The sequence below is a fragment of the Callorhinus ursinus genome, unplaced genomic scaffold, assembly GCF_003265705.2.
Source record: "Callorhinus ursinus isolate GAN/ISIS: 27379988/994484 unplaced genomic scaffold, GSC_fseal_2.0 scaffold70, whole genome shotgun sequence".
Lineage (NCBI taxonomy): Eukaryota > Metazoa > Chordata > Mammalia > Carnivora > Otariidae > Callorhinus > Callorhinus ursinus.
The window spans coordinates 4,644,024-4,660,122 of NW_027397132.1; the positions used below are offsets into that span (position 1 = coordinate 4,644,024).

The window sequence follows — 16,099 nt, forward strand, 5'->3', positions numbered from 1 at the left end:
TTAGCGTCCTGCCCCCTATGGACGGACGGCCGCGCGGCCGGAAGGATGGCGGCACCAACAGACGGGCAGGGGGTGGAAAGCCGAGAGGGAAGTTAGGCTGATGGATGGAAACATGAGGCCTGGCCAGCCGGCTGACCAGACAGATGGGCAAATAATGTCCAGGAGGGTCGGAGGTCGGAGAAATGCATGAGCCGACGGACAGACACACGGAAGGACGATGTGGCAGGCAGAACGGAGCCCCCCCCCCCCCCGCAAAGACGTCCGGGTCCTCCTCCCTGGGACCTGTGACGATGTCACCCTCCACGGTCAAAGGGGCGTTGAGGATGTGGCTCGGTGAAGCTAGAGAGGGACAGAGTATCCGGGGGGTCCCGTGGGTGCCCCCCCAGTGCAATCACCGGGGTCTTCCGCGGGGGCGTTGGGGGCAAGTGCTGCCGGCTGCTGACACCTGGCGGGGGGTGCTTTTGCGGCCGTGGAACCTGTGGCCGGCCCTGAGCCGAGGACGTGGGCGGCGCCGAGGAGCTGGAGAAAGCAGAGCCTCCAGGACGAACAGGACCCTGCTGATGCCTTGACTTCAGCCCGTCAGCCCCATGTGTGACCCCCCAGCCTGGAAGACCCTGTGTTCACGGTGCTCTTGTTTAGCGGTGACGACAAACCACGCAGATGTGTGCCAGGAGGGCTGGTCTGTGGATGGGGCTCGTGGCTTAGACCTACACGCAGACGGACCCGAGGGCTGTAGGCTTGGGGGGGGGGGCCCCAGGCTGGGCGGGAGTTCACACACCCCAACTTCCGAGATAACCACAAGCCCTTGTACCTGTAAGACACACGGCCCAGAACTGAGCGTCGGAGCTGAGAGGGACAGAGGTATCCAGGGCCATCCAGAGGCAGCCTATCGGGCACCCGGGTGGCCCTTGTGTGGAGGGTGGTCGGGGGTGTTGAGGGCAGGTGCGTGAAGGGAGCCCCCATCCACTTCCTCCGGGGATCCTGATCCAACCAGTGCCTCTGCACCTTGGAAGGTAGCCTGGCAGGTGGGGAAGTCAGAGCTCCCCCCGACCGCCCCAGCCAACCGAGCCAACGCCACAGACCCCACATGCCTTCCTCAGCCACCTCCATGGAGCACGCCGCTGGCTCACCCCCACACGCACACCTGCACGCACACACGCGCACCCACATCCACGTGGACACCACGCAGGGGAGGGGCTCCGCCCTGCTCTGCCTCCAACCTCTGACCTTGGCCGAGGCCTGGCCCTCCCTAGGCCCTGTCTCCCCATCTGTGCGCTGGGGAGCTTGGGCCTTTGGAGGGCCATCATGGGGGGTGAGGTGGGGGCAGCAGGCAGGCCCAGCGGTCGTGGGGAAGGGGACCTGAGGTCAGGCGTGGGGTGCGGGGAGCATCCGTCCTGGCCCTCACTCATGTTTCTGACCACCAGGCTTCCTCCCCCGCGCCCCTCTGGGGAGGGACTGTAATTAACTTCTTCCTGTTCAGATCAGGAGTCCGTTTCCAAAAACATATTTCGAAGGATTATTTTGCAAAGGAAATGTTTTTGAAAGAATCTCGTGTCCGTCCCAGCCTGGCAGCAACAGTCAGAGCTCAGAGGGGACCCGATGGCCGGAGTGAGCTGGGGTGGGGGTGACCAGCGTGGCCCCGTGGGCCGGAGTGAGCTGGTAAGCTGGCCCTGAGCCTATCCAGGGTGGGGAGGCCAAGGGCATGTGGGAGGAGGGTCTCCACTTCCTCCCACCCACTCTTTGCCCTCTGCCTGCCCCAGGCCCCCCACTGTTGAGCCAAGGTTGGGGGGGGTGACTCTTGGGAGCCCTCCTGCACCCTTTCACTGGGGAGATCAGCTCCCCTGGAAACCACTCCTGCTGGCCACGCACCCCGGCTTCCCTCTCCACTGGGCCCTCTCCTGCCCCCGGAGGCACCCCGGGCTCTGTCCAGCCACCCTGGCCTTCCCCCAGGACGGCTCCCTGCTCCCCGAGGGCGGGTGTCCTCCAGCCAGATGCGTGGCCGCCGTGAGCCCAGCCTGCCCTCCCACGTTCCACTGCTCCCTGGGGCACCTTGCGGGCACCCCCTTCTTGACCTTGGCCCTCGCTTGGACGTCCCATGGAAGGTCCTTCCTCACCACAGGAGCTAAAATGCAAGTGGTTTTTCTTTGCTTTCATTTTCTATCCTGAGAAACATGATGCAAAGTTTCCACCATTGCCTGCTAGGGGGCGGGGGGCCAACGGCCATGGGCCGCTGAGCCGCCGGCTGGGTCTTCAGCAGGAAGCGCCTCTCTCCTCTGCGAGGGGTTGTGGACTGGGGGCTCCCCAGACCCTGCAGAGTCCCGGCGCTGACCATGCAGACTCCGGACCTGCCCGGGGCTGCCCACCTCCCCTCTGCCCACGTGGCTGTGTTCCCCGCATCCACTGTGGCCCCCCAGCCCCCAGCACACGGCAAGCGTTCAGGAGGTGACTGTTGAATGCATGGGTGGATCACGGACACCTGGCTGGGGGACTCGGAGGAAAGACCCTTTCATCTCAAAAGACCACCCCTTGGTTCCTTTTTCCAGAATCCCAGGCTGGGCGCCGCATCAGGGAGGGCCAGGCCCCCCAGGCAGCCCCTCTCTGCCTCAGTTTCCCCCCCCAGGTGCTAGCCCAGCATGGGGCTCCTCAGGCTGGGGAAATGCCACAGTCCCGGCCACTGCTGGCCATGCTGGTCGGAGGACAGTCCCAGCCCCCTGGAGACCCAGCACCGGGGGAGAACATTCTGTCAGCCGGCCAGCCCGCTGGGAGGGCGGTGACCAAGTGTGTGAAGGCCACCAAGGGAAAGGCGCCTGGCCAGCCCTGTCCTCGCCTGCCGCTCATGTGCTGGGATCCTTTGACACGTGCTGGGCCTCTCTGCCCCCGTTTCCCACCTGGGAAAATGGGGGAGGGGCGGGTGCCTGGCCCTGATCCTCCACCCAGCCCCACCTTCTGTTGCACCACCCACCCACCAGAAGCCAACTCCGGGGTGCAGCCCCTCTGTCCTCTGGAGGCATGCTGGCCTGGGGCTCACTGCCCCCCCCGCCCCCCCCCCTCTCTCTGTGTCCCTCTCCCCCTCCCCCCATCCTCATTCCCAGCTCCCAGCCTGCGGGGGCTCAGTGGTGCTCGCAGCCCTGGGTTCCGGCACTCCGCCCCTCCGCAGATGTCCTGGAACTGGTGTAAGGTTATTTTGGGAACTGGCGGCTCCCCTGGGCCTTTCCCAAGAGTCTTGGCGGGAGTGCTGGAAGCCAACGGGGGTCAGCCCAAGCGGGAGGGGTCGTGTGGCGGCAGGGCCCTCACCGGGCTGTGAGGACACAGCACAGGGCACCGACCTCCTGTCGTCTGGGAGGGAGGGTGGCAGCAGTTGGGGGCTGAGCCTGCCCGAGAGGGCTCTAGAGTGGGGGCAGACCCAGACCAGCTCATTCCCCACCAGCTGGCCCTGCCCTGGAGGCGACACTGGAGGCTCTTCATGTGGCCCCAGCCTGTCGGTCTCAGAGATGTGGCCTCGGCTCACCTCTACGACCTCGCCTCACGCTACCCCTGCCCCACGCTCCCACACTCCAGCCTGCTGGCTGCTCCCACCTCAGGACCTTTGCACCTGCTGTTCCTTCTGCCTGGCTCATTCTTCCCGGGTATCCTGGGCTGGGTCCTTCTCACCATGAGGTCTCAGGGCATCGGTCACCTCCCCTGAGAGCCCCCTCCCAGCTCTGGCCCCAGTGCGCCCACCCCTCCCCTCCTACCCTCTCTATCCTGCACTGTTCCATAGAAGTGGAATGCAAGCCACAGATGGGATTTGACATTTTCTAGTGGCCATGTTAAAAAAACTTTGTAAGGAACACCTGGGTGGCTCAGTAGGTTAAGCATCCAACTCTTGGTCTCAGCTCAGGTCTTGATCTCAGGGTCGTGAGTTCAAGCCCCGGAAGGGGCTCCAGGCCGGGTGTGGAGCCTACTTAAAAAAAAAAAAAAAAAAAAAAAGGTTTTTAAAACAGGTGGAATTAATTTTAGTAATATATTTTATTTAACCCACTGTATCCAAAAGTAATTTCATTTAACAAGTCATCAATATAAAAATTATTAATGAGATTTTTTTTTTTATTTTGCACTGAGTCTTGTAAACCCATTTCAGCAGCTCTGTGGGTACGTGTGGTGAGTAGCTACCAAACCGGACTGCCCAGCTCTGTGCTACTGTCCTATTTTACTTTCTTCCTAGCCCATTCACCATCTAGAATGTTCCATGCACTTGTTGAGCTACTTATTACCCATCTCTCCCGCTGCAACACATGTCTGTCTTGCCCGCCACAAGGCCGTGCGGTAAATGGGAGTCTGTGTGGTCTGCGCCCCACCCCCACGGGAGGGGCTGCACCTCCAGGTCACACGGCAGCGCTCTCTACACAGTGGGGGCTTGAACCCACACCTGGTGTCCCAGGCTCTCGCCCGCTGCCAGGGGAGGGCCCCGGGGTCCCTGAGGCTCCAGCACCCCATCTTCAGGCCACCTGCAGCCCAGCCCCAGGATCCCCACCCTGAAGCTTTCTGATCTAATCGGATTCCCGGCTCTCCCTTCCTCGAATCCCAGCTGTTGCTACTGCATGTTTAGAAACCTGGCGCAGCCTGCATCCCTGGAGGCCACGGAATCCAGCGCCCGTCTAGAGAAACCATCACGGCACCCCCTCCAGGCCAGATGTTAACCCCCAGCTCTGCCCTGCCCCGCACAGCTGGCCCCCAGCCCCTGCCCTGTGCAGGGACTCCCGCAGGCTCCTGTGCCTGGCCTCGGGCCCCAGCACCCAGACAGCCCTTTGGGGGGCCTGTCCAGCCTAGCTGAGCTCCCTTGGAGATGGCTGCCATCCTGGTTCGCTCCCTGCGGGTGTTACCCAAGAGGGTCCCCCAGTGCCAGCCAGGCCCCAACCTCCCCTGGCCAGGGCCATCGGGGAGCCTGCTCCCTCACCCCGGGCCTCCTGAGCGGCCCACCAAGGGCTTTTATGGCCTCTCAGGCACATCCTTGGGACTGGGCTCCCTGGTGACCCCTGGAGGGCTGTTGGCCGCAACGCCCCAGCAGGGACACAGGCCCTGTGCTCAGTCTTCCCGTCAGTGAAATGGGAATGGAGACGCTCACCCCAGCAGGGCCGTGAACAGCCGTGCACACACTTGCAGGACTGCATGCAGAGCCAAAGAGCTTCACTGTGGGAGGCTCTGTCCTGCCTCCGAGTCCTGGCCCCACCTCTGCAGGGCTGTGGTTAAGCAGCAGCACCCCCCCGCCTCCGGGAGACCAGCTGCGGGGACCTGGGCGCATACACCTCCCCTTTGAGCCTCAGTGGTCACATCTACAAAATGGGACATGAAACAGAATGGGGGGAGAGTGCTCCCCTCCCAGGGGGTCGTGAGAACTCGGGGGCTAAGGCCTGGTCTGGGCAGGGGGCTCTTGGTAGACATGGGTCCTGCCCTCCAGGAGAGCCTCTGTCTGGGGGGCAGCCTCCACTTGTTGCCCGAGGCTCAGGCCCGTCGGGGAGGGAGAAACCCCAGCCTCGCCTGCACAGCGTGGCCTCTCCAGTGGCCCGGACTGCCCAGAGCCCCACCTTCGTGTCCCCCACTTTGGGCCAAGGGCAGCCTTGCTTCTGTCCCCTGGCCGAGGATCTGGACCATGCCCACGATCCCACGACCCCAGATGGAGACACTGAGGCCCAGAAAGGGGCCTGTCAAAAGCAGGTGGGTGTGCTTTGACTTGTAGGGCATGGAGGGAAAGGTGTGGAGCGGGAGGGGCAGCCCCGCGGGTCCCGGCAGGAGGGAGGCCAGGCCACTCTGCTGAGTGTCCCTTGGCCGCTGCTGGCAAGCCCATGCCAGCAAGAGGGGTGGGGTCAGAACTGGCAGCCCTGGCCTAGCGCTGGCTCCCGTAAAGCCTCAGCAGCCCCCAAATGCCCCCAAGCGAGCAGATTCTCTGCGTGATAAGAGACTCAAGGGCGGGAAGCAGGACACCCGGACAATGGCCAGGCACTGGGTGGGCGGCTTGGCCAGGAACAATGCCGGGCCAAATTAGGGGAGGGGAAGGTGGCGCCTGGCAGGGGAGGCTGGAAGGGCTGGACCCCAGCCAGGCAGCAAAGGTGGGGGGGGGCAGCGTGCCTTCCCTAGCCCCATCCCAGGCCTTTACACTCCCATAGCTCCGCCCTCCCCAGGGCCTTTGCACATGCCGTTTCCTTTGCTGGCCACACTCTTCCCCCACCTCCTCCTGGCGAGCCCCTCCTCTTCTGGGCTCAGCTCCAAGTCACCTCCTCCAAGAGGTCTCCCTGACCTGCCGGTATCAGGCCATGCCCCCCTGGACACAACTGTCACTCCCCAGATTTCCCCTCAGAACCTGATAACTGGATAACGTGAAGCTGGATTTGTCATTTAATGCCTGCCGCCCTCCCTCAGACACTGGGAGCTCCGCGAGGGCACAGACCGTGTCTGTCTGTCTGTCTGTGAACCTGTTCAGGACCTGCCACATCGCAGGTGCACAACAAACGTGTGCCGAGCAAGTGAGTGAGCAGCGGATTGCTTCCCTCCACCAGCGAGGGGCACACGTGCCAGGCACGGCACTGAGCATGCCGTAGAAGTAACAGCCACCATGGCCGCGATGAGCTGAGCTCCCCGATCGGCCCCACGTCTCCCTGGCCTGGGCCGGGGGGGCCTCCGTCCACACCGAGCGAGAGAAGGGCCTCCAGGGGCCGGGCTCAGACCTGCCTCCTTCCTCCTGACCCTGGAGAGTACCAGGCAGCTCCTGGCACACAGCAGGGCCTCCGTGAATGGCCCGGGGTACAGTGACTTCTGCCCTGAGTGAGAGAATGATTCAGAGGAGGGAGAGAGCCAGGAGGGCTTTATGAGAGACGGAGTGGGACTCGGGGCAGGTCATGGCTGGGCATAGCTGGTCGGGGATTCCAGAGGGACAGGCGAGGGGGCACCAGGGAGTGGGGGACCCTGCTATCCTCGCCCTGGAGCCCTGGGTCCTGGTCAGCCCCGGATCAGCCCCTCCCAGCCTTTAGCAGGCCCTATGAGGGGGCTCCTTGGGGCTCCGGGGCCTCAGTTTCCCCATGTGGGCCACGGTGGCACGGTGCCTCCTGACTGCCCTCACTCTGCACGCTGGGCTCCGTCTCCCTGCTGACCCAGAAGGCACACTCACGCCACAGCCCCAGCAGGGAGGAAAAGACAGAGCCGCTACGTGCCAAAGGCCGCCAAGCGCCCGGCCAGGGGGAGAGCCGGCCTGAGGCCGTGTGTCCCGGTTCCAGCGCTGCCCCTTGCCAGGTGGGGGCTGAGACTTTCTGTGCTGACCTTGCCATCAGCGAGTGGCTCCAGAGGTGGGCCAGGGATGGTGTGGGGGTCGGGGGAGGGCTGGCTCAAGACCCCCAACGACCTGGGATCGCTCACGGCTGGGCGGGGCTGGGTGCTCATGCTGGGGGGGGGGTAGCGGGATAAGAGCGGATGGGGGCCTGAGAAGAACACTGGACGGGCACCCGTGTTCTCGCACTGCCACCCTCCCCAGGGGCTCCGGGGGCCTCCTCCGGTCTGAGCCAGCCGGGGCACGGATGCCTGGCTCCAGGATGCCCGTGGAAGGTGGGTGCCCTCCCAAAAGATGAGGTCATGGATCCTCGAAAGCTGTCCCGAAGGTGTGTCAGATCCTTCCCGAGTCCTTCCCCCCAGGGCTGGGCCTGTTACCTTGCCCTCCAGCACCCTTCTAAGTTCTTCTCATTCTTCAAGACCTGCTTGAGGTACTACCTCCTCCAGGAAGCCACCCCTGATAACGCCCCATCCCACTGGATGAGGGTCTGAGTGCTGGTGAAGATCCTCAGCCTAACTGGGTGGAGACCCCGCTGCCCCCCTCTCAGCCTATGACAGTCAACAGCCCAGGGCAAAACCACACATCCAGGAGGGGGGCGGGGCGGTGCCTGGATGGGCAGGTTTGCTCCAGGGCAACTCGGGATGGGGGGGGCATTGCCCACGGCTGCCCCGACCCCTGGGGCCTGGCTGAGGTCCCACCTAGACTCCATGACATTGGGGGGGGAGGGGTTGCCTGCAGGGCTGGGCCAGCCACATGGGGCCTCGCTGCCCCTCTCTTCATTTCCCCGGGCCCCATACGGGCCTTTTGGGTCCCTGCCGTGGAGAGCTTGGGCTGCTTCTGGCTCCCGCCCCTCGTGGGAGAGGTTCCAAAGCCTGGGCCATGCAAGACCACAGCCTGGCCAGGTGTCCGCTCAGGCCAGGTGCAAGTGCCGCGGTGTGCGTGGAGGCCCAGAGCCTGCTTCATGCAGGTGGGACTCCTGGAGGACTCCAGGCTGGCCGCGGACGGACCAGGCTCACAACCCCCGCCCCCTCGAGGCCCCCTCGGCTACCTGCCCAGGTAGGGAGACTGAAACTCTGGCAGGGGTGGGCCTACCCGAATCAGGGGTCCCTCGGGCCTCCTCACCCCAGACCAGCACCCTTGTCCAGGCAGAGCACTTGGGCCTTCTGTCCAGGGAGTCTGGGGGACAAACCCCACTCGCAGGCCCCCTGATGCCGGGCGAGGGCTCTAGGCAGCTGACTCCCAAGTTCCCTCCACCAGTGCCCCTGCTGAGCCCAAAGTACGGTGCCAGTGGCCCAGCTGCCTGTGCCTGGGCCACCCTCCCCCGCCGAGGGGACAGGCCCAGGGGGTAGAGGTCCGCACTGCCCAGCGGGACTGCTGAGCCCAGTGCACAGCTGGGAAGTCTGAGGCTCAGAGGCTACTAGCTCAAGCCTTCTCTGGACCCCTGACTGCCTAGTCCCAGCACCCCAAGGGTAGGAGACAGGACAGGGAGGTGGGGACGCATGGCCAGGCTTCACCTCCTGCTGGCCAACAGTGGCAGGGCCTCCCTTCTCTGTGGTCCTTGTGGGAGGCAGGTACGAGGGGTCTGCAGCCTGTCAACCCCAGGACGGCCAGGCTGGGTTGGGACAGGGCTCTGCAAGGTAGGCCAGGTGTGGGAGCCAGGATACCACCGAGGAAGGCTCCTTGGGCAGCACCTCCGCTGCTCAGCGCTGCCCCCTGCAGGCCCCGCCAGCCCTGCCCGTGCCAACCGGGAGGACCGCAGTGCCGTGCAGTGCCCTGCACCGCCAGTGGGCTGTCCAGCCATCTCCGTGTCCCTTCCCGGCCTTAGCATGCCCCCCCTCCCCAAGACGGCCCCGCACACGGGGGAGGCCTAGGGGAACGATGGGGTTGCAGGCAGCTGGGTTACCCCCGGGGCCTGGGCCTGAGATGCACTGGGCAGGGAAACAGCAGGGGGGCCGGAGGCACACACACGTGCACTCGCACACGACACCACTCACACACGTGTGCACAGACACTTGCTCGTGCAGCCACAGGATCCGGCGCTCACCACATGCCCACACTCCCCGCACACTCACCGCATGCAGCAGCCCCAGCGCTCCACGGGCCCAGCCTGGCTCCCTTTTGGGCCAGCTCCCTGGATAGTCCAGCCAGGCGGCCCCATAGCTGCCCCGAAAGCCTGGGGAGACCCTGTCCTTCTCCCCTAGACACTCGGTGGGGACCCCAGCCTGGCCTCCTCCCCAGCTCAGCTGAGAGGGGCTGAGGCACCAGGCCAGGAGGGGCGTTGGGGTGTGGGAAAGGCCCTCCCCCACTCCATCAGCCAGAGCCCAGGAATGCGCTGACCACAGCCCCAGCCTAATCCCAGCACAGTGCCCCATGGGGCCAGCTGAGCTGGCTGGAGCAGGGCAGCCGGGGAAGCTGGGCTGGGCTGGGTGGGGGGGGGACACAGGCTTGGCCCCCAGAAGGCCCAGGCAGTGTTGGTAGGCCTGCCGTCCCCCCTCCCCCACTTGAGCAGTGATGAAGGCTTGGGTCCCTGGATGCCCGGAGGAAGCTGTTGGGGGTGGGAGGCAGAAGTGCTTTCCTAGGACCCTAGAAAGTGCAGTGGGGGTGGGGAGGGGCCCAGGGCCAGCCACCCTGTCTCTGGTGCTTGAATGGCATACCTGCTGATAGTCGGGGGGGGGGGGGGGGGGGCGGGGGGGGGGGCAGGGGGGGGCGGAGCAGCCTGCTGGCTGTCCCCGGGGTGGGGCTCCGCACCCGGCCCGGCCTGCCCGCCTGCCTATATGCCCTGGCTCATGCTCCGCGCCCACAGAAGCTGGCGAGATGGCGCTGCAGGTGGGTGAGAAGGAAGCAGGCCCAGGCAGGGGCTCCCCGCATCCCCGGTGCTCCTTCCCCAGGCCTGCAGGCCGAGAGGGCATGGGGTGGGGGACTCCTACTGCCCCGCCATGAAGGGAACGCTGCTCAGAGGGCCAGGGTCCTGGGGGAAGAGCCCGAGCTGGGCGTGAGATTGGCTGGGGCCCCCTGGACAAATGGGGTACACTCTGCCCCTCTTTTGCATGCAGTTCGAAGCCTTCTGTGCAGGGGGCCTGGCCCCTGGCTGGAGCCTGCTGGTCCAGGGACACTCTGACTCTGGAGAGGACAAGTAAGGGTCACTGCCCACCCCAGGGGCCCCCTCTCAGCCTTGGGCGGGGTGACTCCCCAGGCATCTGCTGTCTCACAGCCCCCATGACACCCCCCAGGTTTGAGATCAACTTCCTGTCTGAGGCGGGGGACATTGCCTTCCACGTCAAGCCCCGGTTCTCCAGCGCCACCGTGGTGGGCAACACCTTCCAGGGGGGCCGCTGGGGCCAGGAGGAAGTGTCCAGCGTCTTCCGGCTGGTGCTGGGGGAGCCCTTTGAGGTGAAGGGGGGAGCGGAGGCCCGTGTGGGGAGGGGGAGGCCAGGACTGGGGTACCTGTGAGGCTATCGGGCTGTGAGGTTAGCTACCGCTGCTTTATGGGAAGGACGCTGTTGTCCCTACATACTGTGGAGGTTTACAGGTAAAGGCCACGGGGAGTCTCACTGCTGGGTGCGGGTGGGTGCACCCCTCAGTGAGGAAGCGGACGTCCGTCCGGCTGGGGCTCGGGGCTCCCAACTGGGGCGGGCCTGCACGACGGGGCATTCTGCGCGGTGAGGGGACCCGGGCTCCGTGGCAGGCCGTGGGTCACCGGCCTCCCGTCCCCAGATGGAGGTCAGCTCAGATGAGGAGCACTTCCATGTCCACGCCCAGGAGCACAAGGTGCTGCAGTATGCACACCGCCACAGGCCACTGGCGGCCATCACCCGGGTGCAGGTGCTGAGTGACCACCGCCTGGCCCAGGTGGAGCTGGCCAGGAGGGACCTGAGCTGGTGGTAACGTACCTGCCCCCACCCCGCCCCACCGCTCTCCAGCTCTGCCCCCCTGCCGCATGCGGGGGACCCATCAGGCCCCAGCAGCCCCGGGGGCGGGGGGCCCTGCTTGGTCCTCTGCAAGCCCAAGGGAACAGGGCCCACTGTCCACATCCCACCCCCAAGGCCGGGCTGGGGTCTGGGCTGGGGCTGGGGCTGGGGCTGAGGCGGGTGTCTTGGATGCTTGCAGGGATGGGGGCCACTGAGCTGTGCCCGAAGTCCCCGGAGGGAGCCTCGGCCATCAACCATCCCTTGTCCAGTGGAGCCCACGCAGAGGGAGCTGAGGGGAGTGGTCTGTGGTTCTGGCCCCTCCTATTCTAGCTCTACCTTCAATAAAGTTTGAGCAGGCTGCAGGGGCTCGGCTGCCATGGGGGGACCGGAGGGGGTGAGGTCGGGGTGATGGATGCAGCCCTAGACTCCCCCACCAGAGATGGGGTGGGGTGTCCCCTGAGACCTGTGTGCCCTGGGGATGGTCTGACCCCTCCCCCCTTCCCCTCGTTCCCTGGAAGGGGAGTAGTGTCAGATGACATCGGATGATGGGGGGCTCCTGGCCAGCTGCCCTTGCAAGACCCCTGGGCACACCCCCTCTGGCTCAGCCCTTGGGGAAGCATCCTGCCCAGTCCCAGTCTGCTGGGAGGTCCCGAAGCCTCCTGGCCCTGCTTCCTGCTGGGTGGAAGGAAGGAGTCTTTCCTGTTTCTCCTGGTCCCACCTGGAAGTGAGACGTGCTCCCAGCCCTGCTGTGTGTGTGTGTGTGTGTGTGTGTGTATGTGTGTGTGAGAGAGAGAGAGAGAGAGAGAGAGAGAGAGAGAGGAGTGGGGGCAGGGTGGGCACAAAGGAAGGGAGGGAGCCCTGAAAATCTCGTCTGGGGACGGGGAGTGCAGCTAGCAGCTTCCCAGTGCTGGCTTCCACCCCAGCTGCTGTATCTACCAGTCAGTCGTCTGTCTACCCTTCTATCCACCTATCGTATGTTTATCCATCAATCTTGATGAAAGTGGGGATGTCGCTGCTCAGGATGAGGCTCCCCAGGATTTAGCCTGAACAAGGGATCCCTTAAGGGAGAGGCAGGTGGGTGTAGCAGACAGGAGGGCTGAGCAGGTAAGGCCCTGGATTCTGGGGCCTGCAGCCCAGGTCTGGGTTCCAGCCCTGCTGCCCTGAGGTATGACCTTGGGCTGGTTCCGGAGCCTCTGGGGACAAGTGGAGCCCTCAGCCCGTGAGTGGATCCGGGCAAAGCACTGGATGGCCGGCTGCACGTGTCACCTGCTCTGCAATTCCAGACACACACGCGTCTGCCTGAGGTTTTCCAGACAGGGAAACTGAGGCTAGGGTGCAGGAGTCAGCCGCAGGGTGGGGCCATCTCAGCACCCCCACCCCCAGGTGAGACAATGGTGGCCCCAGACTCCAGCAGTGCACTTCCTTCCTGTCTCCACGCACTTCCCTGCCGGTGTCCACAGCCCAGCTGGCCCAGGAGCCCCTTCCCGCCCTGCCCCCGCCTGTGGGAGGCCTGGCCTTTTGTGTCCATGACAGATGAGACGTCGGGGAGGCTGGGGGAGGTTGGGGGCCGGCAGGCTGGCCCGTACCCTGGGAAGGCCTGGGGTATTGGGAAGGGGGTTGCCCACGCCGTGTGGGGCAGGGGCGTCCCGACCCGCGTCTGTGATCTGGCCAGGCTGCTTCTGTTCTTGGGGACTGGTGCCAGGCCCTGATGCTCTGTGACCTGAGTGGGCGGCTCACCCTCTGTGGGCCTCAGTTTCCCTACAGACCAAAGGCCCCTGTCATGAAGTGCTGTCTCCCCAATAGCCATGCAAGGTGGGAGGGCAAAAAAGCAAAATTCGAGGCCAGCCTTTCTTTTCCCGGGGGCGGGGATGGGGGCACTAAGCCTGGGGATGGCCTGTGGCTCAGAGCCGGACACACTGCCTCTGAGTTTTGCTGGGCTCTACACAAGGGCCAGGCCCGCACATCTCCCAAGAACTCAAGCCAGGTAGGGAGAGCAACACTCATCCTGCAGATGTGAAACAGGCTCAGAGAGGTTAAGTAACTGGAGAGGCTCAGTAAATGAGGGATGGAGCCCAAAATTCCAGGCCTGACGGATCCCACGCATACCCATCCCTCGATTGCTGGCCCCGAGCTGAGTCAGCTTCGAATCAGCCCTTTGCCTGTTCCCGGTTATAAGCTGCCAAGGGGCAATTCAGACCACAGACGCACTGGACCCATGCATTCATTCCTGGGCCTCAGTCTCCCCTTCTGTGAGAGGGGGCACAGGGAGCTATGAGCTCAGAGGGTCCTGACACAGAGGTGGTACACCTCGTGATGACCCCTGCCGCTACTGCCCCTGCCCTCAGCACTCAGTGTGGGTGCCTGTCTGGCGGGCCTGGAACTGTGTCCCAGCACAGCACTGCAGCCCCGTGGCTGGTCCCTCAGCTGACGCCTCCTCCATGAAGCCCTCCCTGACCTCCAGCTGTGCTTTACACCCTCTGCTGGCCTCTCCTCCCCACCCCCATCACACTGCCTCTTCTGGAGGTGGGGGGCCAGGTCTTCCCCCAGCCCCCAGCCCCCAGCCCCGGCTGGCCCAGAGCACAGCTGGCTCTGGAGATGTTTGCTGATGAGTAAGTGAACTACTGAATGGCTGACTTGAAGAGAATCACTCCGAGCTTTGAACAAGCTAGAGATGTCACCCCCCAACAGGGGCCACAGAATCATAAGGGCTCCGACTGTAATAAGCTGGTCCCTAAACTCGAGAGATGAGAACGAGCCCAATCTCCTCCCCGCCACGGCCCAAAGGCCTTGCACCTTTGGCTTCATCCATCCCGTTGCTTGTTCACCTCCGTTCCCATCCTGGAGCGCGCGGAGCCATCTCTGCCCCAGTGCCTTGGCACCAGCACCTCCCTGCCGTTCTTCCCCAGCACTCAGCCTGGCTTGCTCCTTCCCACTGCTCATCCCAACTAGCACCTGTGGTTCATGGATTTAGCATCCACCACAGGTGCACCAGCTGTCCGTCCCCACCGACGGTCAGCTCCAGGACACGGCCGGCCGCCCGGGGAGGTCACCACGGAAGTCCTCACATCTGCGACAAGGCCTGGCACATCCTACGCACCAATAAATATCTGTTAAATAAATGAGTAAACGGAAACAGACCCCGCTTAAACCATTCTAGGGACAAGCAGTTCACTCCCTACCACAGTAGTGATTGAAGCAAATTCTAGAGGAGGCTTAAATCTGCTCTTCGCGTCCGTCCCTCCTCTGTGCCATAACGGAGGCTCCTTGGAAGGAGGCCACACATTCCTCGATACCCTTCAGAGACCCTAAGACCTCAGCAGGGTGGGGTGCTCCAGCCAGAGGAGTCAGAAGAGGCCCACCAGGACAGCCCCCCGCTCCGGGCAAGCACAGCCAACCCCTCAGAGGGCCGGATTCCCCCCAGTTGTGTGTGCGTGTGCATGCACACACGCACGGGGGTGGTCCACTGGGCCAGGCCTGTCTGGGGAAGCTCAGCTGTCTTGGCCAGGAGGCGGTGGCCCTTGCAGGGTTAGGTGTACAGGCTTCTGATGCCACCGGCTGGCTGAAGGTACCAGGCCCTCTGGACGGTCAAGAAGACAGCGCAAATGCCCACGGGGCCACGTGACGAAATGAGGCAGGTGGGCACAGGGTGAAAGGGACCAGTGTGGTCTGTGGCTAACAGGAAGGTACATAGCCCATCACACTCAGCTCCTTCTTCCTATGCACAGGAAAGCGTGCAGAGTGGGCAGATCTTCTGATTTTAAAAGATCTGAAGTTAACGCATCTGATACCTCTGTTTTTAAATACTGGGCTCCATGGTGAGCCCTGAACCCAGCACCAATCTCTAAGCAAGCTGCCCCAGGGGCAGTCAGTTCGAGACCTCTGGTCTAAAGCCAACTTTCACCCTGCTTTGTCTCACCTGGACACCTGAGGGTGGGGGAGTGCCTTTCTGCCCCCCCACCCCAATATTCTAGCTCCTTCCTAAAGCCTCCAGGGCCCCATGAGAAACAGACCACCCAGCAGAGGGCACTCCAGACACGGGTTTCCCCTCAACCCCAAATCCAGGTGGTAAAGACCCACTCTTTGTTTCCCCAGAATGAGAACCTGGGCCCGAGGTGGAGACGGGGAGCATCAGGAATGGCCAGCAGCCCCCCTGCCTAATTGACGGCAGGTGCCAGGGCCTGGCACCAGGCTGAAGGATGGAGTGAATGCACAAACGTATGTGGGCTTGAGCAAATCACCACCTCTCTGAGCCTGTTTCCCATTCTGTAGATGGGACTGGGACGGCTCTGAGGAGCACACAGCACCCCCAAGAGCAGGAGAACATGGCCTGCATGAGCCCCTCTGCTCCCTCCCTGCCAGGGTAGTGCGGGGTCAGGCCAGAGCTGCTCCCTGCCAGGCCCCCTGGGTGTCTCCATGCCCACGCCGGGTGTCCTGGGCCTCGGCTCACCCGTCTCTTCCTGCAGGTTTTGGAACAGCCACCATGAGTGTAGGGGTGCGGAGGGAGGCTGATGCCGAGCAGGACCCTGGAGGGCTGGGGGCCACCAGGGCCAGGTGCTTCGGGCTACAGTGACACCCCCAGTGCACCTCCCCTCTGCCTCGGTGGCCTCGAGTGGCAAAGCCTATCACCACCTGGGGCCCCGAAGGCCGATCCTGTGACAGGGTGTGGGTGCTGCCTGTCCCGGGGGCCCCGCAGGTGTCCACGCTGGAGGTCCCACGCCGGCAGCAGTGGGGACAGCAGCCCACGGGCAGCTGGGCCTGCCCCACGGTGGGACGAGAAGAGCTGGGTACACGCCAGACTGTGCACCGTCAACCATCTCGAAGGGCTCGGGAAACCTGGCTGCATGGGCTACTCGGAGCAGTGACGGGGAGGGGTGTGTGCATTTCTCCCCCCACA

General features: G+C 64.0%; 1 protein-coding gene across 1 annotated transcript; it reads left to right on the top strand.

Moving 5' to 3' along the window:
* Window positions 1-10,190: 10,190 nt before the first annotated feature.
* Window positions 10,191-11,550, top strand: GRIFIN (galectin-related inter-fiber protein). The gene is made up of 4 exons (XM_073886382.1): window positions 10,191-10,430; window positions 10,528-10,687; window positions 11,012-11,178; window positions 11,405-11,550. Exons 1-4 carry the CDS (start codon window positions 10,318-10,320, stop codon window positions 11,418-11,420), a joined length of 456 nt encoding a protein of 151 aa, XP_073742483.1. The 5' UTR covers window positions 10,191-10,317; the 3' UTR covers window positions 11,421-11,550.
* The last annotated feature ends 4,549 nt before the right edge of the window (window positions 11,551-16,099 follow it).